The sequence below is a fragment of the Canis lupus genome, chromosome 9, assembly GCF_011100685.1.
Source record: "Canis lupus familiaris isolate Mischka breed German Shepherd chromosome 9, alternate assembly UU_Cfam_GSD_1.0, whole genome shotgun sequence".
Classification (NCBI taxonomy): domain Eukaryota; kingdom Metazoa; phylum Chordata; class Mammalia; order Carnivora; family Canidae; genus Canis; species Canis lupus.
The window spans coordinates 17,732,300-17,758,090 of NC_049230.1; the positions used below are offsets into that span (position 1 = coordinate 17,732,300).

At 34.9% G+C, this 25,791-nt stretch overlaps 1 protein-coding gene across 1 annotated transcript in view; it reads left to right on the forward strand.

Annotated features, from left to right (window-relative positions):
- The window catches only part of EFCAB13 (EF-hand calcium binding domain 13), a 127,174-nt gene that overhangs the window by 28,805 nt on the left and 72,578 nt on the right, over window positions 1-25,791 (forward strand). Inside the window, 11 exon segments of the mRNA XM_038546015.1 lie at window positions 220-291; window positions 1,974-1,975; window positions 3,284-3,776; window positions 6,020-6,109; window positions 6,112-6,153; window positions 7,500-7,571; window positions 14,150-14,242; window positions 14,514-14,564; window positions 18,409-18,483; window positions 20,779-20,925; window positions 23,322-23,368. Coding sequence (XP_038401943.1) covers window positions 220-291; window positions 1,974-1,975; window positions 3,284-3,776; window positions 6,020-6,109; window positions 6,112-6,153; window positions 7,500-7,571; window positions 14,150-14,242; window positions 14,514-14,564; window positions 18,409-18,483; window positions 20,779-20,925; window positions 23,322-23,368 — 1,184 coding nt within the window.

Consider the following 25,791-nt stretch of genomic DNA (forward strand, 5'->3'; position numbering starts at 1 on the left):
GAAAACTCTTTTATTAAGGAGAAAAGAAAATAATGGTCTTAGTCTTATGTTTCAGTGTGTACTGAGTTATTAACTCACAATTCCAGATATTATTCAAAACCTGTAATAGCTGGCCCTCCACTCATCCTTCCAAACATTTTTGTGTTGTTTTTATATTATAATAGGATGAAAGTAATTTTTGTGTTCAAAAAAGAAATACAAAATTTGAACTTATTACAGGTAACCACAGGGCGGATATTAGAGATATTGTATTTACTTTGGATGAACTACAGCACCAGTATGAGGATTTTTGTAAGTGAGCTCTTGATGCTAAACAAATTTTGTTTATAAATAAATTGTCTTTAAATTAAGCCCTAATTTATAGGTTCTCTAGAATCATTGCTCTAACTCTCAAATTAGGGAAATAAAAAGGTTAATACTCTAAATATACCTAATTAAAATTGGTTATACAACTATCTTATGATTTTTTACTTTTATCTTTCCCTTAATATTTTGCAACACAAAGTAAACTTCAAAACAAAGTAGTAAACTGAAAAAAGATAATATTTGCAATTTGTGGGTCATTCTGACATCCTGACATTGACAGTTAAAAAAAAATTTCTTTTTAAGATTTTATTTATTTATTCATGAGAGACACAGAGAGAGAGAGGTAGAGACACAGGCAGAGGGAGAGACACAGAGAGAGAGAGAGGTAGAGACACAGGCAGAGGGAGAAGCTCCATGCAGGGAGGCCGACGTGGGACTCAATCCCAGGTCTCCAGGATCAGGCTCTGGGCTGAAGGCAGCGCTAAACCACCTAGCCACCCGGGCTGCCCAACAGTTAAAAAATTTTTAGTACATTCTTCACTATCATTCATGATTTAGTTCAGTTTTTCTTCATTAAGTATGTTTTTTAAATCTCTTCCTATTGCACATCATGACATTCCTTATTCTTTCCAGATATCCTTTCATCAAGATTATTTATGTATATAATTTTACTACAAATAAAGCACTCTCTCACCTGATCCTTTCCTCAGCTTCTCCAAAAAACAAACATTTTAAATGTTTTAATGATTACTTGATAGTTGCTTAGTGACTGTAAGTAACATATTTGTATTGTTACTTGTTGATTTTTAAAATTTGGGGTAGATGTAGTGAAGTTCCTAAAATGAAAAATAGGAATTTAGCTCTGTTTCATCTTCCCTGTCCCCACCACAACCACTTACTCTTCATATACTTACCCATGCTGCCAATATAGTTATATGGTAATTTGATTAAGTTTTAATTCAATGTTTATGCTAAAATGTTTATGTAAACACTACTCATAGCTGAGCCATTTAGTAGGTATCTTGTGATTACTTTCCCTTTTTTAAAAAAAAGATTTTATTTATTTATTCATAGAGACAGAGAGGCAGACACAGGCAGAGGAAGAAGCAGGCATCATACAGAGAGCCCGCCGTGGGACTTGATCCAGGTTCTCCAGGATCACACCCTGGGCTGCAGGCGGCACTAAACTGCTGCACCACCGGGGCTGCCCTACTTTCCCTTTTTTGTGCAAACCTTTCCCTCTTTGAATTAATAATAGTCTTATTTATTTGCTTGATTTTAAATATTGTATTTATTTATTTGTTTATTTAAAGAGGGAGATGAGGGAGAAGGGCAGAGGAAAAGGGGGAGAGAATTCTAAGCAGGCTCCATACCCAGCATGGAGTATAAAGTGGGGCTCGATTTTATGACCCTGAGATCATGACCTGAGCCAAAATCAACCTGCTTCTAAGGCAGCATTCTTTGGATGAGTTTACTGGATGCCCCATGTATTATGAGATCTTTCCGCTCTGGCTAATGGGATCATAAATCATTCTCAATTATCAGTGAGCTATAGGAATTGTTCTACCTACAATTTCCTGGTAATTTTTTCCATGTCCTTGAGTAGTATCTTCTCATGTATGTGCAAATTAATACTCAAAGAGTTAATGGTAATCTCCAGAACTCAGCAGTTCTCTCTTTTTTGGCACTCTACTCCCACATTTTAGACTCTGGCCTTATTGGTCTCTTATCTCTGTTTCCTCTACTCATTCAAACCAGCGGGCTCTATTCAGGTTTTACTTTTCCTATGCTACAGTTAGAAACTCCTTCTAAAAAAAAGAAAAAGAAAAAGAAACTCCTTCTAGACAGTAAGCTGGTACAGCTGTAGGATTCCCAGCTGGTTTGTTTCTCTTTTTTAAAGGATTACTTAGTCCTATGCTGCTTATTGTCCAATGCCTGAAAATGATTTTTTTCACATAACTTATCCAATTTTTTAGTTATTTAAGGTTTGAGGATAAAGTTGTTCCCTATCACATTGTCTTAGTCCAAAGCAGAAGTGTCAAAGATTTTATCTTATTTTTTTACCCATTCACTCGCCTGTTTCTTTTTGATAGATCTTAGAGATGATTTCTAAACTTTTTACTCTTAAAACTAATACAATGTTATATGTCAACTTAAAAAAAAGAATTAATTTCAGAAAAGCATTTCCAGACATTTAGAATCCAAATATTTTCCTTGTTCATTCTAACACAAACTAAACTAAGAAACTTTCTATTTTCTCTAAGTGAAATGACTTCATAGTCAAGATTTTACTGCTACTCTATTGAAGTTTCTTGTTTTTCTTTGATTTTATAACATCTTGATCTCATAGGGTTGTTTTGAGGATCAAATATTATAACACTTGAAATACTTTTAAATGTGTTATTCAAATATAACGTACTATTCAGAGCCATCAAGCGGACTTTATAATTGAAGCTCCAGTGGGACATTGTATTAATATTTTTCTAAAGATTTTATTTTATATATAAAGCTATTTTTCCCTCACAACTACTAAGTATCTTTAGAAGAGTAAATATTTGTACTCTGATTTAAAGATAAAAATTTCCCCACTACAACTTCCTTGTAGTTTGGTATGCTCATAACTAAGGGATTTGTAGCTGTATTGACATATCAGCCTATTATCTTTCAAAATTGGCAAAGAGTGGGGAATGAGAACTATGTGCTTTAGGAACCTATCGCTTTGATTTAGTGTAATTTTAGGATGGAAGAATTTAAATATATCAAACCAGAAGATTATATTTAACCTAGTCAATATATTATTGTTCATTTTTGGTTTTCATTTCTGTTTTTTTTTTTACATGTTAACTTTGTTTTATTTATTTAAGCAATTGATAATTTCTTGAATAGTTTTCATGAGAACTTAGTTAATATTTTTAAAAAACTATTTCAAATTGTACAGGTAAATTAAACAATTAAATATGTTTCTCTTGCTTAGCAGTTACGGAATGGTCAAGCCCTGGACAAATCTACTTCTAACAGAAAGTTATCAAATATATCAGAATGCTATCTACAATATAGGAAGAAAAACATTTTATCTTCCAGACCATTTGAACCATCATTATTCCCAAAGTTAAGTAGAAAACACCTCCAATACCATAAAATTATAGAGGATAATGATTACCTTGAATTTAGAAGATCAAAAAATCCTTTGCAAATAAAAAAATTCCTAAGTGAGGTTGATAGCAGCAATATAGGATTCCAGGAACTATATTCAAAGGATGGCATAAGCTTTAAGAAAAGTTCAGAGAAGATTGAAATTCATGACTCAAAGTCTATACCACATAACTTGAAGAGTATTACAAGCCTCAAAAAGTCTCTGGATAAAAGTGATACATTTAGTATCCCCAAACTTCAGAAGCCAACTGTGAGAAGGCATTCCAGCCCCCTAAAACAGGTTTCATCAAAGGAAAAAACTGCAATGAATGCTCTGGGTTAGTATCATGTATGTAAGTCAAAATCTAGGTCCTTGAATTCTTGAATCATCAGAGAAACATACTGAATCAATCAGTTATTAGATAATTGTATGCATTTCAATTGTCAGTACTTTTGAGTAACCATGACTTCTGGTCTGTAGGCCAATGCATATAAACTGTGGTTTTGGTGATTGTGCCTTTCCAGATGCTCCCTTTTTCAGATGCCTAACTTTGACCAAGAAGCTGATTCAGTGATTAATTGGACTCACTCAAGTTCAAGAAAAGAGAGGACCTGTAGTCTTTTGGAAATGCTTATTTTACAGTTTATTTAACCAAGTATGTAAGAAGTCTATGTGAAATTTTTGCTCAGATTCCATAACTTAAATATATGCTATCCATATCCAGTATAATATAATAATACTTCAGATATTATTTCTTATGGATGTGGGAATATCAAGAGAAAATTAATATTATATATCTCAGCTCATCAGGGCTTTATGGTCTTCTTCAAAGATGAGCAATAGTTCCCAATCAATATGTGTTTTCTTCCTTCTGTGGTACCTCTATTACAGAAATAGTACGTATGGAACTTAAATTCTCCTTCCTTTAGTCCTTGACTGAAGTTAAGTTTATTTTCTTTAAAGAAACTAGTGACCTTTTTATTGCATTTCATATTACATGGATTGTTAAATTAGTGCTTAGCGAAATATTAGTGATTCTTATACAATAATGCATATTACAATAACTCATTTGAAAAAGGAGTGTGTTCTATTAAGGAGGCACAATCAGATTTTCATTCTGATTCCTTTACTAATGCACTACTATTACTCTGTGCCTTATTCCTATTTCTGAGTTTTTTATATTCCAGGAAGAATTAGAACCCTCGTTAAAGGAATAATGGAAGAACAGGCATTTAGCCAGTGAGTAGAAGATTGTGGAATAAAATGGTTATCTATCTTCCTGGTGTCACTAAAATCAAATCACCTACCATTGCCATACTTAATGTTCCATATGTAGAGAAGTATGAAATAGTTTATCTGGTATAACTTCTCAAAATAAATTGATGGTAATTGAGCATCTATGAAATATGACTGTCACTTGATTTACATTTTTAAAACATTTTTAGCTTTTCATTTTAAAATAGCTTTAAAATCATAATAATTATACAAAGGTAAAGACATCCCTATATATTTTTCATCTAGTTTTCCCAGGTGTTAAGATCTGATATAATCACAGTAAATGTACAAAACCAATAAATTTATGGTGATATAATATTTACTATTCTGAAACCATATTCAATTTTTTTCATTTGGTCCATAAATGTCCTTTTTCTGGTTCAAGGTTTCATCCAGGATCATACATTACATTGAGTTGTCATGTGTCCTTAATCTCCTCCAATCTGGGATGATTTCATGACCATGACACTTTTGAAGAGTATTGACTAGTTATTTTGTATAATGTCCCTCATTTGTAGTTTTCCTTGTATTCTTCATGAATAAGTTCAGGTTATGCATTTTTGGCTGGAATACCACTGAAGTGATATTATGTCCATCTTAGTGTGTGATATTACAGGGATCATCATAGCCATGTGTATCTACTAAAATTTTATGATTTGGGGACACCTGGGTGGCTCAGTGGTTGAATATCTGCCTTCGGTTCAGAGCGTGATCCTAGAGTTTCAGGATCGAGTCCCTTATTGGGCTCCTGCATGGAGCCAGCTTCTCCTCCCTCTGCCTATGTCTCTGCCTCTCTCTCTGTCTTTCATGAATAAATAGATAGAATCTTTAAATAAATAAAATCTTATGATTTTGAAGATTGTGAACTGAAAGCACGATAGACTAAAGTGATGAGAAGGGGAAGAACTCTCATTTTTTATTTAGAATTCTAGAATTTGAACACCTTGATATTTTGATGTCCTGAGCCCATTCATTATGTTCTAATCAGAACCAAGCAGTATTGGCTGGGCCACTTGAACAGGCTGTTCCTCCAAACAAATAGTTTATAAATGTTTATAGAATGTTGGCTAATTCAATTTAAATTTTAAAAAAACAACCTTCAAGATTGTTTTCTGTTTGAGAGCTATAAGGGAAGTATTTAGGTATAATGTAAGCTACAACAGAAATATGAAAAAAGTCCTATGAGATGATAATAAGTAGATAAAACTTTCTTTCTGATTACTACATAAAGATTTTGGATACTAATCATTGCTTAAGACACATAAATTCTGTTTCTGAGTAGTCCTCTACATTTTGTATATTTAGAAAACATCTACAAAGCTATCAATAAACTCCAACAAAATTACATTGCTGCAGAAGAACTTCAATCCATTTTGCCTTCGATAGGAATTACTTTATCAAAGAGTTCAAGAAGATTGTGACAGACACTACTCAAAATGGTGAGACTGATAATGCCAAACTTTTTGAGAAAATTAGATACTTTTATGGGATAGTATTAAATGATTGAGTAAGTTCTCTCAACTAGGATAAGAACAGAATGGGCTATATTAAAGAAGATTCTAAAAGAACAGGTATAAAGATAGAAAGTAGTAGTAGTAGTAGAAGAAGAAGGAGGTTGGAGGAAGAGGAGGAGAAGAAGAAAGGAGGAGAAGAAGGAGAAGAAAAAAGAAAGAAGAAGAGGAGGAGGAAGAGGAAGAGGAAAGTAGTTCCTGGAAAGTCTGATCTAATGTGTTGGTTTGGAGGAGCTAGGCCTTTTGTACCTCAGAATTGTTTATGTAAGACTCCATGATTATCCCTAGCTAAGGGAAGCCTGATCCAATTATAGGGAGGTTCAGGCAGTAAGACCACAATATTCAAGGGGTACAGGGATCTCTAAGCAATTAGCCTAAGGACCCAAGAAGAAAGAATTGGAGATTCCAAAATGGAAGAGTGCTACAGCTAGGAATTTAGGGCTAGGGATACTTAAACAAAAGGCAAGCAGTTAGTATCTAGATGTTAAATGGCATATCTCAGTTACCAGCCTAAATTTAAGGCAGAGTTTAAGTTTTTACACTTGATCTTAGCCAAAGGCTGAGAAGCGATTGAGAGTTTAAGTTTTTAGGAAAGGCTTTGTATTAGAGAGTTGTTTTATCATTTAGTAAGAATTGTCCACAGCAGAAGTTCAGTTGAGGAGAGGTCAGAGGCAACATTTTGGGAAGAGACAGACTTGGGAATATGTTAGAAATGAATTTTTAGAACCTGGGCAAAATGTCCTAGCTAAGGCAAATAGAAAAGATTTGACTTTTTAAAAATCTAAGGAATAGGTGCTGTTACAATTATTGAGCCCTTTCTGTCACTAATGGACTAGCATGATCACTGATGGAATGTTTGTATCTAAAAATAGGTAGTTATTTGGATCAGCTGGATACTAGGGGTAGAGAGGAGGGACACTTGGGTCTCTAAAGGATTGGTTAGTATTGTCAAGGGAGCTTGATGCACCTTGTGCATATTGACTGAATTTTCATGATGGTGTAAAATAGACTCAAATTTCTCATGGTCCGTCTATATGGGCACTTTTCTTTTTTTTTCTATATCAAGTACCTAACGCAGTCCATTGCACTTTATAATAGATATTTAAAAGTTGTTGAGTAATTGTTGAAATGAGCTGACCTAATTAAGAAAGACTCATCTAGGGAGACAAGATATGAAGTTTCAATAGGATGATGATGAAATAAAAGAGAAGTAATTCTTTCCTAGTTGTATTAAAATATGAATTTACCTTTTATGCCAAAACACAACTTTACAGAAAGTGGAATGGTGAAGTTAGATGACTTTATGAGTGCTCTCTCTGTGGAGCAAAGTCTTCCTAAATGTGATGGTAGGTAGGAAGTTTATTTTAAAATGATTTGAATTGGGATCCCTGGGTGGCGCAGTGGTTTGGCGCCTGCCTTTGGCCCAGGGTGCGATCCTGGAGACCCAGGATCGAATCCCCCATCAGGCTCCCAGTGCATGGAGCCTGCTTCTCCCTCTGCCTGTGTCTCTGCCTCTCTCTTTCTCTCTCTCTCTGTGTGACTATCATAAATTAAAAAAAAAATTCAAATCATTTTATTTTTATTTATTTATTTTTTTCTTATGATAGTCACAGAGAGAGAGAGAGAGAGAGGCAGAGACACAGGCAGAGGGAGAAGCAGGCTCCATGCACTGGGAGCCCGATGTGGGATTCGATCCTGGGTCTCCAGGATCGCACCCTGGGCCAAAGGCAGGCGCCAAACCACTGCGCCACCCAGGGATCCCATTTTAAAATGATTTGGAGGAAAGAAGCAGTTAGGTTGAAAAGAGGTTCAACTGAACTAAGCTTGCTTTTCAGATAGATACTTAATAGTCCTGAAATCTTCAGGCAAGCCATTTGCCAGTTTTTTAAAAACTTACTCTATCAAGGTAATAATAGCTAACTTGTTTACCTCACAGAGTTGTTATGTGGATTTTAAACATTATAATGTACTACATAAATGTACAGTAATAGTAAGATTATGAGGAGATCAAATAGGTAATGATTCCATCATAGCAATTTATTGGGGATTTGATTTAATTTTTATAAGGAACATGTTTGAATGAAACACTGTTTTGATTTACCTTTGTTTTAGAGTGCTTCTAAAAACGATTCTATTGAGGTGTAATTATACACATATAATTCACGCGTGCAATTTTTATGAAATTTATAGTCATGCAACCATCACCACAATTAAGTCTTTAAAATTTTTTGCTTGCAATGATTTTATTTTTTTATACAAATAATTAAATATTTTTCAGCAAGATTAAAAGAAATGAAAGATAAGGCTTGTTGTTTTTATTTCCTTTTATTTATTCCTATGCTAAAAAGAAAGATAAGCTTTTTGTCTCTTCCCAAAAGATTTCTCAGATAAGGAAAAATTAATCCAAAGGAAGAGATTTTCTCTTATACCTGGATGAAGAGTCTCATTTTTTAAAAAAGATTTTATTTATTCATGAGAGACAGAGAGAGAGAGAGAGGCAGAGACATAGGCAGAGGGAGAAGCAGGCTCTCTGTGGGGAGCCTGATGTGGGACTCATCCCAGGACCCCTGGATCATGACCTGAGTGGAAGGCAGATGCTCAACCACTGAACCACCCAGGTGTCCCAAGAGTCTCATATTTAAAGGTAAATTATCATTTGTCGGGGATCCCTGGGTGGCGCAGCGGTTTGGCGCCTGCTTTTGGCCCAGGGCGCGATCCTGGAGACGCGGGATCGAATCCCACATCGGGCTCCCGGTGCTTGGAGCCTGCTTCTGTCTCTGCCTCTCTCTCTCTCTCTCTCTCTCTCTCTCTCTCTCTCTCTCTGTGACTATCATACATACATACATACATACATAAATAAATAAATAAATAAATAAAAATTTTAAAAAATAAATTATCATTTGTCATTTCTGATGAATGCAAGTGCTTAAGTGTCTGGATTTCTTTTTTTTTTTTTTTTTTTGATAGTCACAGAGAGAGACAGAGAGAGGCAGAGACACAGGCAGAGGGAGAAGCAGGCTCCATGCAGGGAGCCGGATGTGGGACTCGATCCCAGGTCTCCAGGATCGCGCCCTGGGCCAACGGCAGGCGCCAAACCATTGCGCCACCCAGGGATCCCCAGCGTCTGGATTTCTTAAAGGCACTATTATCAAATCAATTTCTTGAATGCTTCACCATACAATAATTTATTCACCAACTTAGTCATTGTTTCATTGCTGTTTTGTGAGTTAATATCTTGGTCACAGCTAATTTCCTCCAACCATTTCCCCATTATATCATTTTTAAAATTTATTTTTAATCGTGGTATTTAACACATAACATAAAAAATTGCCATCTTAACCATTTGTAAGTTACAGTTCAATAATGTTAAGTATATTCACATTGTTGTACAGCCAATCTCCAGAACTTCTTCATCTTGCAAAACTGAAACTATACCCATTAAACTACACCTACCCATCTTTGTCCCTCTATCTTCTGGCAGCCATCATTCTACTTTCTGTTTCTGTGAATTTTGCCCACTCCAGATATTTAAGTGGAATCACACAGTATTTGTCTTTTCATGAATGGCTTATTCCATTTATCATAATACCCTCAAGATTCATCTGTGTTGTAGCATATGTCAGAATTTCCTTCCCTTTTCATGCTAATATTCCATTGCATGCGTATACCATATTTTATTTGTTCATTCATTCATTCATTAATATACACTTATGTTACTTCAACCTCTTGGCAGTTGTGATTAGTGCTACTGTGAATGTGGGTATGCAAATATCTCTTTGAGCTGCTGCCTTCAGTTCTTTGGAAATTGGACCAGAAGTGGACATAGTCCATTTTTTATAATATTTCCACCATTCCTAAAATTATCTCTTGGCCATTTGCAGTTAAATCTTTACCTACATCCCAGACAACTACTTACTGACTTTTTTTTAAAGATTTTATTTTTTTATTTGAGAGAGAGAGAGAGAGTATGGGTATGGGTGAACAGTAGGGGAGAGGCAAAGGGACAGGGAGAAGCAGACTCCCTGACTCAGGGTTCAAATCCAGAACCCTGAGATCATGACCTGAGCCAAAGGCAGATGCTTAACCAACTGAGCCATGTAGGTGCCTTACTTGTCTCCTTTCTATCTGTATAAATTTGCCTCTCTTTTTAATACATTTAATATAAACAAAATCATATAACATGTGGTCTTTTGTGCCTGATTTCCTTCACTTTTTTTTTTTGAGGCTAATTCATGTTGTATGTATCAGTGGTTCATTCCTTTTTATTACTAAGTAAATCCAAATTATATTTTATGGATATACTTTATTGATGGTTCACCAGTTCATGGACATTTCTTATTTGCCATTTGGGACTAGTATGAATATTGCTGAAATTAAACATACCAGAAATATGTTTGTATTTCTCTTGGATAGATTCCTAGGAGAATAATTGCTAGTATGTGTGGTAAATTCATGTTTTGCTTTTAATAAAATTGGCAAACTGTTTTCCAGAGTTTATGGTCAGCAATGTATGAAAATTCTAGTTTCTTCATATCCTTATCAACACTTGATATTATCTTTTTGTTTATAGCCATTATAATAAATACATAGTGGAATTTCACTATGGTTTTATTTTACATTGCCCTAATGACTAATAATGTCAAGTATATTTGTACATGCTTACTAGCCATTCATATATCTTTGGTGAAATATATATTCAACTCTTTTGCCCATTTTTAGAATTCCATTTTGATTTATTTGTAGTGTTTCAGAGTATATCTTAAAGTGTACACTTAAAAAGTGAAGCTTTTTAAGTTGTTGCTCCAGGTATTACATTATATAAGCATAATTTACCACGGTCTACTGATGCCATCATTTTACGAGTTCAAGTGAAATACAGAAGCCTTATTTCCTTTTACATTCCTCCCCCATTTGTGATATAACTGTCTTAAATATTTTCTCTACATATATTTAAAACCACATTGGGCAGTATTATAATTTTTGTTTCTACCATTTAACTTGATTAAAAAAATTCAAGAGAACAAAACACACTATATTTACCCATATTTTGGCTTACCATTTTTTTTTCTTCCTTCCTAACATTCAAGAGTTCTTTCTTTTATCCTTTCCTTTCTGTTAGAACTTTAGCCATTCATAGGTTTACTGGCAACAAATTATCTTAGTTTTCTTTCATCTGAGAACATCCTGATTTCCTTTTCATTCCTGAAGAATATTTTTTCTGAGTATGGGATCTTAGGTTGGTAGTACTTTCCTTTCAGTACTTGAAAAGTATTGTGCCACTTTATTATGGCTTCTATGGTTTCTGATATAAATCCTTTAATTCAAATTGATTTTCTTTCCCTACAGTGTTTTTCCTTGGACCCTTTCAAGATTTTTTCTTTGTTTTTAGAAGTTTAACTTTAATTATGATGTGTCTTGATATGGATTTCTTTAGATTTTAGTCACGTGTTTAAGGTTTACTTTTTTTTTCTTTTGGATTTGTAGGTTAGTCTCTTGCTAAAAATCTAAAAATTTGGGAAATGTTTAAACATTATTTCTTTGAGCACCTCTTTAACCATGGTTTCTTTCTCTTCTTCTGGAATGCAAATGTTAGGTTTAGGTTCTTTTTTTTTTTTTTTTAAGATTTTTAAACATTTATTTGACGGAGAGCAAACAGGAGCGGGGGGGGTGGGGCGGGTAGATAGGGACAGAGGGAGAAGGACAAGCAGACTTCCCACAGAGTAGGGAGCCCCATGTGAGGGTCCCAGGACCCTCAGATCACAACCTGAGCCAAAGTCAGATGCTTAGCTAACTGAGCCACCCAGGTGCCCCATTAGATTGTTCTTATATGCCTACAGGTCCCTGAAACTGTTCATTTTATTATCAGTTTTCTCAGTGTTGTTCGCTGGGTGATTTCTATTGCTGTCTTTCAGTTCATTGATTCTTTCTCTTTTCCCTTCAGCTGGTGAGTCCAACCACTAAGCTTTTCATTTCAGTCATTGTATTTTTTAATTGTGAAATTTCCATTTGGACTTTCTGTGTTGGTGTCTGTGCAATAGACAAAGCACCTCCTGGTCTTCACATACTGTCCTTGTACACCAATCAGCCCAGCCAGATATTCTCTGGGCCTCTACCAACTTTTTCCTTCCCCAGAGGCCAGGAGTGGCAAGACGGATGCTGGTTCTTGAAAAGCTGATGTGCTAGATGGATGGATAAACTCTTTCCCTCTCCAGGGGGAAACTAAAAGCTAGGATTTTTGTCTACTCTGTGCTGAGCGGACAGGAGGATCACTTGCATCTACCAGCTCAACACACCACCTTTTTTTCTACCTAATCAGCTAGCTGTGCTAGACCCATCAGGGTTCCGAGATTGGCAAGATAGAAGCCAGTCTTCTGGGGAGGCCTTTTGGAAAAGTTGTATTGCTGGATGTATGAACCATTGCTGGATGGATGAAGCTGGGAGCATTTTTGGATCATATGGTGCTGTGCTGGAGGCAGGCTCTCCAGCTTTTGCGGGAGGTTGTTCCAAATCTTCCTACCAGCTTCAGTGCCTCTGGTTTTGCCTTCTCCTGGGGTCTAAGAGCCTTTTAGTTAAGTTTCTGATTTCTCACAAAGGGAATTTATTTTTTTTATTAAAAAATATTTACATTCAGTTTGCCAACATATAGTATAACCCCCGTATTCATCCCATCAAGTGCCCTCTTTAGTGACAAAGGGAATTTATTTTTTATTTTCTACTAAATCAGTGTATTTGAGGGAAGAAGGGTCCGAGGCTTCTTGTTCAACGATCTTGCTGATGTCACTCGTCATCTGTTTACTTTTAAGTGAGAATTTCTTTCACCTAAAAATTCATTTCACAAGATAGGAACATGTATCTTGTTGTATGTATTTATATATAAGAATCATCTTTTAAATAATCATCTAATTCAGACATCATTTTGATTGTTATTTCTTTGTTTAGCAATCCATAATGATTTTCAGTGACTCCTAATGTTAACTCCTGATAATGGCTTTAATGCCTTCCACTGCCCAGCTTCCTCATTTTACCTATCCTAATCACCTATTAGAAAACGTCTACTTAAGTTTAATTTGTTCCAAAGTTTATCACACATGCACACATATCTATCAACCTCCTTAATAATTCTATATATTTGCAAGTTATTTTAAGAAAGCTTTGACTGCAGTAAAAAATTATCTGTTTAAATTCAATGGATGGAATACTGCCCAGATTTGTGAAACACATAGTCCAAGATATTAAAAAGACATGTAGGATAGTTATTTCCAAGTAATTATATATACAGAAGATAAACTAGGATAAATTTACCAAAGACTGAGCCATGTATTGCTACAAAACCTTTCCCCCTTATGTCATATGAGATTGAAGATTTTCTACTCCTGTCTCTGCTACTGAGAAACAGATTACTAGGAAATTTTAAGTTATTAGAGAATTAAATGGGGGAAATTGTATAATATTTTTATTCCTATGCATTTAAATTGTAATTAAATTGGCACTTCCTTAGATACAGAGACTGTAGTAAAGGAGAATATATTTTTGGCTCTGATTTTTTACCTTATTAGTTTTTAGTATTATTAAAGATCCTGGTAATTCTTTTTTTGCATAACATTCCTGAAGCTCTTTTATATGTTTGTTAACTTAGTGTTAGAACTAAAATTCATCTTACTATTGGTGTTTTCTTTTTTGACTGATATTTATTTTTTTAAAGATTTTATTTATTCATGAGAGACAGAGAGAGAGAGGTAGAGACCCAGGCAGAGGAATTATTAAATATATTATCCCTCCCTCCATACAGGGAGCCCGATTCGGGACTCGATCCCAGGACTCCAGAATCACGCCCTGGGCCAAAGGCAAGCGCTAAACTGCTGAGCCACCCGGGATCCCTCTTGACTGATATTTAATACTTGTTAGCATACTGCTTTATTTTTAGTGTTCACTGATGTCATTAAAGCCGTTGATGAAAGTAAAGATGAAAATATGAATTATGAGGATCTGAATACTTGTCTTCAGCATTTTGGAGTTTACCTTTCTTTTTTTTAATAATTTATTTTTTATTGGTGTTCAATTTGCCAACATACAGAATAACACCCAGTGCTCATCCCGTCAAGTGTCCCCCTCAGTGCCCGTCACCCATTCACCCCCACCCCCCGCCCTCCTCCCCTTCCACCACCCCTAGTTCGTTTCCCAGCGTTAGGAGTCTTCATGTTCTGTCTCCCTTTCTGATATTTCCTACCCATTTCTTCTCCCTTCCCTTCTGTTCCCTTTCACTATTATTTATATTCCCTAAATGAATGACCTTTCTAAGCCAGAATTTAAGAAGATTTTAGAATTGACTGAAGCTAATGGTAAGTGATACGTTTTCAGGAAAACTGAGTTGACACATATGAAAGAGGATCACTTTGCTATTTTTTCTCCTCAAGATAATAACTTCATTATTTTTATTAGAAAAAAGTCCATTAAAATTAAATCAATATGGAAAAATACTCAAAGTACAACAAAATCCACAAAATCCCATTAACCAGAAATAACCAGTATTAACTGCCTTTTCAGACATTTTTTTTCCTATAGGCAAAAATGCAAACAAAAAGAAAGTTCTGTGATTTTGCTTTCTGACAAGATAGAAGTCAGGACAAAAGCATTACATGAGACAAAGTACTGTTTATTATTTCAAAGCCCACAATTCATAATGAAGGTACTAGTTTTGAGTATCTACACTCTTGTAACTTAGCAACAACTTTTCTGAAGGGAATGGGTGGTAGTGATGTAGACAAGTGGGTGGGATTATAGGTAATCTAAGATAGGCCATGAATTGATAATATTTGCAGCTACAAGGAGAGTACATGAGCTTTTATTACAAAAGCTTTTTGTGTATACTTTTTATTTTGTGTATATTTAGTTTTCCATAATAAGTAAAAAAAAAAAAAAAGGAAAAAAGAAATAGAAACAAATATAAGACATGTAAGACCTATGTAGAGGAAATGATAAGACTTTGTTAAGACAGTATAGAATACCTACATGGGAATATATCCCATATTCATGAATTCAGAGCCCAAGACTGTCAATTCTCCTAATTAATTTATCCAAAGCAATTCTATTAAAACCTTAACTTTTTTGATGAGTTAATTCTAATATTTGTATGTATGAACAAAGGCCAAGAATAGTTAAAACACTCTTGAGGAAGAAAAACATGTGGTATTGGAGGGAACTTGCTCTCCTGGATGTGAAGACTCATTATAAAACTATAGTAAATAAAACAGTGTAAGAATGGCACAGGTTATAGAGAAATTGACTGATAGGACAGGATCAGAAACTTCCAAATATATCCACACACAAAAATGGAAACATATGTAATGAGATGGCAGATCACAGAGGGGAGAAAACACCATTTGATAAATGGTGCTGCAATAATTAATTACTCAAACGCAAAAAATGGAATCAGATCCCTATCTATTAAAAAAAAGATCCCTATCTATTTATCATATTCAGTAATAATTTCTAGATGTGAACAGTAAAAGTTTTAGAAGAAAAGAGATGAAAAATTTTCTAAGGAAGGATTATTATTTTTATGTGTTATTTAAATTCAATTAGTCAACATATAGAACATCATTATTTTCAGATGTTGAGTTCAGTGATTCATCAGTTGTGTATAACTCCCATTGCTCATCACATCACATGCCCTCCTTAATGCCCATCACCCAGTTACCCCTGCCCACTACCTCCCCTCCAGCAACCCTCAGTTTCTTTCTCATAGTTAAGAGTCTCTCATGGTTTGTCTCCTTCTGATTTCTTCCCATTCTGTTTTTCCCTCCCTGTCCCTAGGATCCTCTGCACTGTTTCTTATATTCCTCATATGAGTGAAACCATATAATTGTCTTCCTCTGATTGACTTATTTTGCTCAGTATAATACTCTCCAGTTCCATCCATGTCAATGTAAATGGTAAGATTTCATCTTTTCTGATGGCTGAGTAATATTCCATTTGTGTGTGTGTATGTATGTGTGTATCTATACACACCATATCTTTATCCACTCATCCATCAATAGACAGCTCTTTCCATAGTTTGGCTGTTATCAACATTGCTGCTATAAACATTGGGGTGTACATCCCCCTTTGGATCACTACATTTGTATCCTTGGGGTTAATACCTAGTAGTGTAATTGCTGAGTCATATAGGGTAACTCTACTTTTAGCTTCTTGAAGAGGAACCTCCATACTGTTTTCCAGAGTGGCTGTACCAGCTTGCATTCCCACTCACAATGTAAGAGGGTTTTCCTTTCTTCACACCCTTGCCAACAACATTTGTTGTTTCCTGACTTGTTAATTTTAGAGGAAGGTTTATTTTTAAGATACGAAATCAACCAGAAAAGAAAAGTTGATAAATTTGACTACAATTAAAAACTTTTCTTTATTAAAAGATAATACAAACAGAATGAAAATACAAGTCACAAATGGAGTGAAGATTATTTGGAACACTCATAATAGCAAAATATCATTGTGGAGAATATATAGGGAACCCCTAAAGTTAACAACCCAATACAAAAATGGCTAAATTACAAGAACAGCCATTGCTAGATGAAGGAACATAAGTTACTAATAATCATATGAAAAGACTCTCAACATCATTAATAATCAGGGAAAAGCAAAATTTAGGTCACAATGAAATATCTTTTTATACCCAGTAGATTGGCTAAAGTTAAATCTATTAATTTAATTGTTGGTAAATACAGCAAAAATGGTAAAGGAACTTTGAAAAACATTATGTAGTATTTTGTAAGGTTTTCATACATTGTGACTTAGAAAATTCATGTTTAGCTATAGATCTCAGAAAATCTCTTGCACACAGGTACAAGAGACATGTTTAAAAATGTTCATGGCAGCACTGAACTTAATAGCTAAAAAAAAAAAAAAAAAAAAAAAAAACCAACATAATTGGTGATAGAATGTATAAAGAGGTTGTGATATATACCTTTGGTGCATAACGAAATACTAATAGTGTATATGTTAATGAAAGCAAACTATAGTAATATACTATAGATCATTCTTAGAAATATAATATTGAATGAAAAAAGCAAGTCTCAGATTGTTATAAAGGAATATTTTGTTTATCCTGTTTAAAATGACATGTAGAAAAGCAAGAGATTTTAAAAGTTTAACCATGTTTCTCTGTAGAGAAACAGGAGAATGGAATGTTTTAGAAAAGCACAGAAGCAGATACAGTGGTATTAATAATGTTCTTGGATGGTGGGTTCAGTGGTGAGCTGAAATGTATGTGTATCAAATAGATATTATCAAAAATTAGGGAATCTATTGCTTTAGAAAGTTGTATGTTCCTGTTAGTGAATATAAATCTTCATTAACTCTAACATTCCCCCAGAATTTTTTAAAATCTCATTTTTTAAAGTCTCCAAATATTTGGTTAAGAGTACAAAATGAAAAAAAAAAGAATACAAAATGATTTGGTAGTCCTTAAAGTAAACTTTTCAAAGATATTTAATCTTGGGAATAGGACAATAGGCTTTTATAGATTAGAATTAGAATTTTTTTGTGTGTGTGGGATAAGCAAAGGAGTAGAGTTCTCAAAACCTTGTTATATTTATATAAAACCTTTATATGTGGCCCTGGAAAATTCTTAAAAATTTTTTATCCATCCTAATATTGGGATATTATATATAATTAAGGAAAGACATTTTCTAAGTAAAAATGACTATTAAAGTGTTTAATAGTTTCAGTAGTATACTGGAATAGAGATAGCAATATGAATGGTAGCCTGATGTAAAAGAAATCAGAAGTCAAGATAGCTCACTTCTAATCTCTGATCTCATATTTCCTTTTATGACCTTGGAAAAAAAATCATGATGTCATGTATAAGTATTTTTTTAAATATGGAAAATAACATGCTAATTTTTGACCTACATACCTTAGTGAGTTGTTGCAAGGCCAAGATAAAGTAATGTAAGTTAAAATTAGAAATGTACACTTGTGACTAGAAGTATTTTGATTAATTTTCCTGGCAATTTTCAGTGTTTTTTTTTCTCCCTGTAAGGTGAATTGCTTTTTCCTCATATACTTGTATATTTTTAGTGGTATTAGTTAATCTCCCTAAATAGAGAATATATTTTACATAATTCAGTATTTGTCTTAATAATTTAATACTTGAAGATACTGAAGAAAATGTTCTTTTCCCTTTAGAAACAAAAAAAGTGAATTTTAAAGAATTCATTGATACAGTGATGACCAATACGGTATGCTTCTCTGAAAAACTATGTAAGAACATTATATTTTGTGCATTTAATATATCAAATAGTATGACAGATTTTAGAAGACTATAATATACCAAAAGAGGTAGTCACTCTACAGGTCATCAGGCAAATAAATGCCTGGCTTACTGCTAATATGGTTGGCCTTAATTTTCTCCATTAATGATCCCTATATCTATAACACCTTCCACGTGCAAATGAATTGAAAACTATCATAATCTTACTGTTTATCCTCATGCTAGAGAGAGTTAGAACCATGTATATAAAATGCATTTTGGGACGATTTAAAATGTCTTCCCAATTTGGGGAAGTGATGCCATCTAGTGACTATAGCTGAGTGCTAATATGCAGATTTTCTACTTTCAGCTGTTTGTAATCTTCCAATTCAGTAACTTTATTGAGCCATTGTTACGTACCAGGCTTAATGCTAAGCTGTGAGTGTGTTATGTTAAGCTGTGAGTGTGTTAAGCTGAGAAAAACACTCTTGCCACTCATTAACTCACCTGTAAAGAAATATAAGATCTCATATGTATTTTTTAAATGGAATAAAGTTAATACTTTAAAAATTGGGGTTAGTGGCACCTGGGTGTGTGGCACGCTCTCCCCTGGGGTGCACTTCCTCTATTAGTGATGTCGGGAACCTGGGGGCTCCACTCTGCCCCTCCTGAGTTCCCAGCAAGCGCCTTTCCATCCGTGAAGATTGTTAAAGTTCCTGCTTCTCCCGGACTGGGCTTTCCTGTCCTGGAGGCTCTCCCCACCCGGCCTTAGCCCGGCTCCTCACGGGGGAGGTGGCGGGGGGTGGGGGCGGCTGGAGGGCCCTCCCCCACTGGATGCTTATTTATTTTTTTTATTTATTTCCGTCTTCCTACCTTGATAGAAGTGCGAATTCTTCTCACTGTAGCATTCCAGCTGTTCTCTCTTTAAATCTCAGGCCGAATTCGTAGGTTTTCAGAATGATTTGAAAGTTATCTAGGTAAGTTGGTGGGGACAGGTGACTTGGGGATCCTACTCTTCCGCCATCTTACCCCCTCCCTCTTCTCTCAGTTTTTAATACCGCTATCCACCCAATTGCTCAGTTCTCAAACGTAGGAGTTCTTGATGGCTCCAGCCTCTCATTTAATTCATCACTAAATACTCTGAGACTTGGGGCATCTGGCTAGATCAGTTGGTATAGCATGTGATTCGATCTCTGGGTTATAGGTTTGAGCCCCACCTTGGATGTGGAGATTACTTAAAAATGAAATCTTAAAAAAGTTAATATATTCTCAGGTTCATTCTCAAAACACATCCTTTATTTGTCCACTTCTCATTAGCTTCATCACTATTACCCTTGTTGAAGCTACTGTCCTCTTTTTCTCTGAACTGCTACAGTAACTTCCTAGATGCCTGATCTTCCAGAGAATCCTTTCTCAATACAGCAGCAGAGTGATCTTTTACACATTTGTAGTGAGATAATTTCACCCCACACACACATTAAACTTCCATTAAAGTCTGCTGGAATTAAAAAAAAAAAAAAAAAAAACACAAAAACTTCATCCCATGGTCTGCAGTGATAGATTGAAGAGAAAATAAGATCCAGGGAAGAATTTTGGGGGAAGATGTAGAACAAAAGCTATTTTTTTAAACCTTTATTTATTTTTTTTAAGACTTTGTTTATTCATGACACACACACACACACACACACACACACACACACACACACACAGAGGCAGAGACACAGGCAGAGGGAGAAGCAGGCTCCATGCGGGGAGCCCAACGTGGGATTGATCCTGGGTCTCCAGGATCAGGCCCTGGGTTGAAGGTGGCACTAAATCGCTGAGCCACCCAGGCTGCCCTAACAAAAGCTATTTAATTCATGGTTTTATCAATTGGGTTTATTTATGAATTCAGACATGTTTAAATTATAATGCAATGCAAATTACTCTTTATATGGTTATTCAGGGGTGGGATCACTATAAATTCTTAGAATATCTCAGAATCCTCAGACACACTAATTTTGATATTAAATATTTTATTGTGTTTTGATACATGAAAATTGGCAAGGATGCCTGGGTGGCTCAGTCAGTAGAGCATGGGACTCCTGATCTTGGGATTGTCGGTTTGAGCCCCACATTAGGCATAGGAATTATATAAAAATAAAAGCTTAAAAAAAAAGAAAGAAAATTGGCAATCATTTATGCTGTATTTTTTATTATTCTTAACCATAAAAACCTTGATTCCTGACTAGTCGAGATAATAAGCCTACTGTATTAACTTCTTGGACAAGCATGTTGTTAAAACTTGTGTGTTATCTACCCTTTAGTGTTGCCTGCTATCATTGAAAACCTCCACAAGCTCAGCAAAGAGAAGATGAATGCATCTCACCTGTGGAACACTCTGTCTAGGATGAATAGTAACTTGAAAAAAAAAAAAGAATTCATAGATGCACTGAAATTAGCAATAATTGATGGTAAGTATTCCAAATACTAAAATTAAAAGATATACAAGAATATGTTCTGTCTTCTATCAATCTTTATTTTTCCTTGTATCTTCTATTTGGTGATATGCCAATATACACATTTAGGAAAAATAAAGCTCAAATTGTCCTATAGAAAAAATGTTAATATCTAATTTATTATTACTCTAAATTAATCAAATATGCATTCACTACTTTCAAGTTGTGTAACATGTTACTGGAAAATGAGCACAGTGAACACAGAAGGGATTGTTAGGAAATGTTAAGTGATCTATTACAGTTTTTTTATTAACACTACTTAATTAGGATATCCATATGGTTTTGTTGAAATAAGCTTTTACTTAATTTGCAAGAAAAACACATCTGATGGTGGCTACCACTTCTACTTAGTTAGCAAGTAAAAAAGGAATCAAAACAAAAAATAAGTTCACAAAAGTACTGTAAAACAAAGATCATAGACTAGAATTTTTAAAATAAGATTATCATTTACTGCTAATGTTCTGCAGGCAGGAGAAAGGGTAGTATACAAGCACAGGTGAACATTTCTACTCCCTCATGAAGTTACAAATGTATTACTGTAACTCTTGTATGTATAATGTTTATGCCAAACTAGGCTAGTAACACAAGCATGTGTCTGGGGTCTTAGTCAAAGAACTGTCTTTCCCTCTGAGGATTACTTACCCCTTTTTCTCCATTAAGCTGCTGCTTAAGTGCTGCTGGTAATTTTGGACTTTAGATGTGTTGATTGTTTTGTTTATTGAGATATTTGAGATGAAGAGCGATGGTCAAAATAGAGGAGTACTTACTACTCGATAATAGAGATAGATTTAACCCCCCCTTTTATTGCAAAACTTCAGTTTCTTTTGATAGAGTGAGTGGAACTTGAAGGCAATACGTAGCCAGAAAAAGTATTAGATAACATTTATTTTAATCAGACCAATAAGGTATTATTTTATGAATTATTAAAGTAACTTGGCTATATGTAAAATTACTTATTTTGATAATAAAAACCCCATATACTGTATCCTATTCATTATTATATACTTACAAAGGAAAAACACAGTGTATAAAATGTAGATTTTTCTACCATTTAAATCCAAATATACGCATGATTTTGAAAACTTTGTAAACCCCATCTGTCATATCATTTCTTCTTTTAACATTGGACCTTCAGTACAAAGTGATTTAATTCTTATTTTAATGCAGTGGTTTGCAAAGTTTTGAACCTTGTTATTTTTGGTTTTGTATTTAAGTTGGCGCTGTTAAAGCAGTAGAATCCTTTTCTTCTAAATGAAATCTTACAGAGTACCTCAATATATAAATCATAAAGGTTGAGTTTCACTGACTAATCTATAAAAGTTGAGTAAGTGAACTGCTTACATGGTTCAGCAGAGACTTAGAAACAAAGAAAAACTTAAAAATGACTGACCTAGGATATTCTTTTTTGATCATGGTGTGTTAAAAAGGGAAAAAAAAGCTGATTTAGATTCCCTCTACTTAGTGAGATTGAAAAATTATTTATTGGTTATTGATGGTATGACATATCGACTCATTAATATTTTAAAGTATATTTAAACTTTTTTAAAAGTATTTTTATGATGGTTACAAAAAGGCATTGAAAACTAGAAATGGTATTTATCATTGGGCAAATTTAGAAATGCTTCCCAAATACCTCACTTTATTTATAGCGCCCTGTTCTATCCTATGATCATAAACTACAGTGATTCTAAATCCTTGGTCTGAGGTTCCCTGTCTCTGACTGGGAAAACAAAGTTAACTTCTGTCTTCTGTGTTTGTCACTTTGACTTTGTAATCTAGTATCTGCATGTTCTTGTGTAAGAAATGGGTATAAACATGTGTTAGAAATTATAGGGCCATCTGGCATTGGAAAAATCTTAAAGTTAATCTGGTACAGTATTTTTATCTTCAAATATTTAAAAGGTTAAACTAAAACTGAAGTTTGTTAGTGTTATCTCTAGGAATATGGATTATGGATTGCACAGTCTCTTGATTGATGGAGATTGAAAACTCAGCCTTTCTCCTGTAATCTGAAGGTTTATTCTTTCTATAAAATTAATCTTTTGGCTAGTCAACAATATGAAAAGGAAATATGATTCTTATGAGTACATCAAATGACTTACATTTTTATAGATTGCTTCATTGGATCCTGACTTTTGCTTAGTGAGACTGATCTATTAAAAATATTTTTCTTGGGGCAGCCCCGGTGGTGCAGCGGTTTAGCGCCGCCTGCAGCCCAGGGTGTGATCCTGGATACCCTGGATCGAGTCCCACGTCGGGCACTCTGCATGGAGCCTGCTTCTCCCTCTGCCTGTGTCTCTGCCTCTCTCTCTTTCTCTGTTCTCTTTAAAAGGAAAATATTTTTCTTGCAGAGAATGATGAAATACAAGTAGAAGAATTTGGAAAAGTAGTAAAGGACGTGTGATGCCTCCAGGTTAAAAGGTAAATACTAGATTACTTGTGACTGTTAAATTTACTTTTATTGAATGGGTGTCTTTTGTTTTTTAGTGTTTCTAGTTCTGCTAATTTCTGGTTAAAGTGTTGACATTGATCTGTTTTAATTTTTTTTTTAAGATTTTATTTATTTATTTATGAGAGACACAGAGAGAGAGAGGCAGAGATGCAGGCAGAGGGAGAAGCAGGCTCCATGTAGGGAGCCCGATGCGGGACTCTATCCTGGGTCTCCAGGATCACACCCCAGGCTGCAGGCGGCGCTAAACCGCTGCGCCACTGGGGCTGCCCAACATTGATCTGTTTTAAAGCAAAATTTGGTTTTGATTAAAAGTTGGCAACTTCCATGATGAAAGAAAAAGGCTTTTTTTCTGGAATGGGGTTTGTGTAAAGCTATTTTAAATCCCTTTTTTTGTTTCCTGACTTTGTGTAAAGTCAGCTACTGGCTTTAAAATTTTTCAGATATGAATATTTCCTATATCATTTTAAGCCTCAGACTTAGGATTCTACCCAGTATATAGGCTTCTGTATTATAAAGTTTCTCAGAAATCTTCTACTACTTCCTTTAGTAGACATTCCTCATGTTTCTTTCTTTGGTTTTTGTTAAAATACAAGAGTGGTCATGTACATTTTGGTAGCATAGGTATTTTCTACTCCTTGACTTCCATTTTTGCTTAAAAGTTAAAAACAGAACTAAAACCAATGAAGATCATGTTCATGGAGTCTGTGTACCTTTTTGTTTGGAAAATAAGTTTAAAACTTTGTACCACTGCTAATTTATTTGAATAACCCACTCAAATGATTATTCGATCAATAAGCATTTACCAAGAAAAGAGTAACAACATAGGTATATTTTTAGGGAAACAGATGCTGAATCATTTCTGGATATGAAGAAGTAGGCAAATACTTTTCAGATTTTCAATAACCACTCTGCCCTGGCATATGAAGTTTCTGACATTATTGTTTCTGTTTTAGGTTAGGAAAAGTATTTAATAATTCCCTGTTGACATATAAATGTGTTACTTGGGTCACATAATATAGTTAGCACCAACATAGTATAGTTAATTAGGTTAGCTGTGCTCTAGGAAACAATGCATAGAAGTAGAAAAGAGGAATCCCTGGGTGGCGCAGCGGTTTGGCGCCTGCCTTTGGCCCGGGTCGCGATCCTGGAGACCCAGGATCGAATCCCACATCAGGCTCCCTGCATGGAGCCTGCTTCTCCCTCTGCCTGTGTCTCTGCCTCTCTGTCTCTCTCTGTGTGACTATCATGAATAAATAAATAAAATCTTTAAAAAAAAAAAAAAAGAAGTAGAAAAGAACACGGGCTATGGAGTTTGTAGTTTGTTGACTTACCACAACAAGAGAGAGATGGTAATCTCTCTAGGCCATCCTGGCTTCCTCATCTTTAAAACAAGGAAGCTGATAAAATCATATTTCTGATAGAGTTGTCAGACTCAGCTACAAAAACACATGTAAAGCACACAACCTAATTATTAGGCACATATTATATACTTGGTAAATGGTAGTTAATTTTGAGATCAGAATGCAGAGCTCAGAAAGAGACTGGTATTTAGGACAGGTAACTTTTTATGAGGAGGAAGAAAAAAAATTTTGAAATGAAGCTTGAAATGAATTGAGAAAAGAGAACAGATAGAGATTAGGTACCTGAATCTGGGAGATGGTCACAATGATTAGGGGGATGGCACCTGTCAGCTAGTACACTATAAGGCCAATAACTACAGGGAAGAGTTAGGAAGTACCACAGTAGAAGAAAAGTATTAATGCAGCAGGCCTTAAGCTTCTCTCTTTAGAAAAGACTGCTTGCAGGGCACCTGTGTGGCTCAGTGGTTGAGCATCTGCCTTTGGCCCAGGTTGCGATCCCAGGGTCCTGGGATTGAGTCCTACATCGCGCTCTCTGCATGGAATCTGCTTCTCCCTCTGCCTATGTTCCTGGCTCTCTCTGTGTTTTGTGAGTAAAGAAATAAAATATTTAGAAAGAAAAGAAAAGAAAGAAAAGCCTGCTTGCGAGGTTGTCTGGCATACTAGAACTTGGTTTTCAAAATGTTCCCTTCATTACTAATGGAGAAGGCTAGTCTACTGTGCCTTGACTGTTGGTGAACTTGGAGGGTCCTAGAAAGTAGACATATTGTGAATAAAGTTCTATGCTTTCCTTCGACATACACACATAATTTTAAGGGATTATGGTCAGGTATATGATCTTGTAGTTTAAGATTTGGGGGGGGCAGGAAATTTTAGTTAATGATAATCAAGGATGACCAATGGTATGGATGAATTTGGAAAGGAAGTAGAAGCTTTTTGGAGTTAAAAGGTCAAGGTCATCCTTATCATCATTAAATGATAATGGGAAATGGGGTTGAGGGAGGATTATGA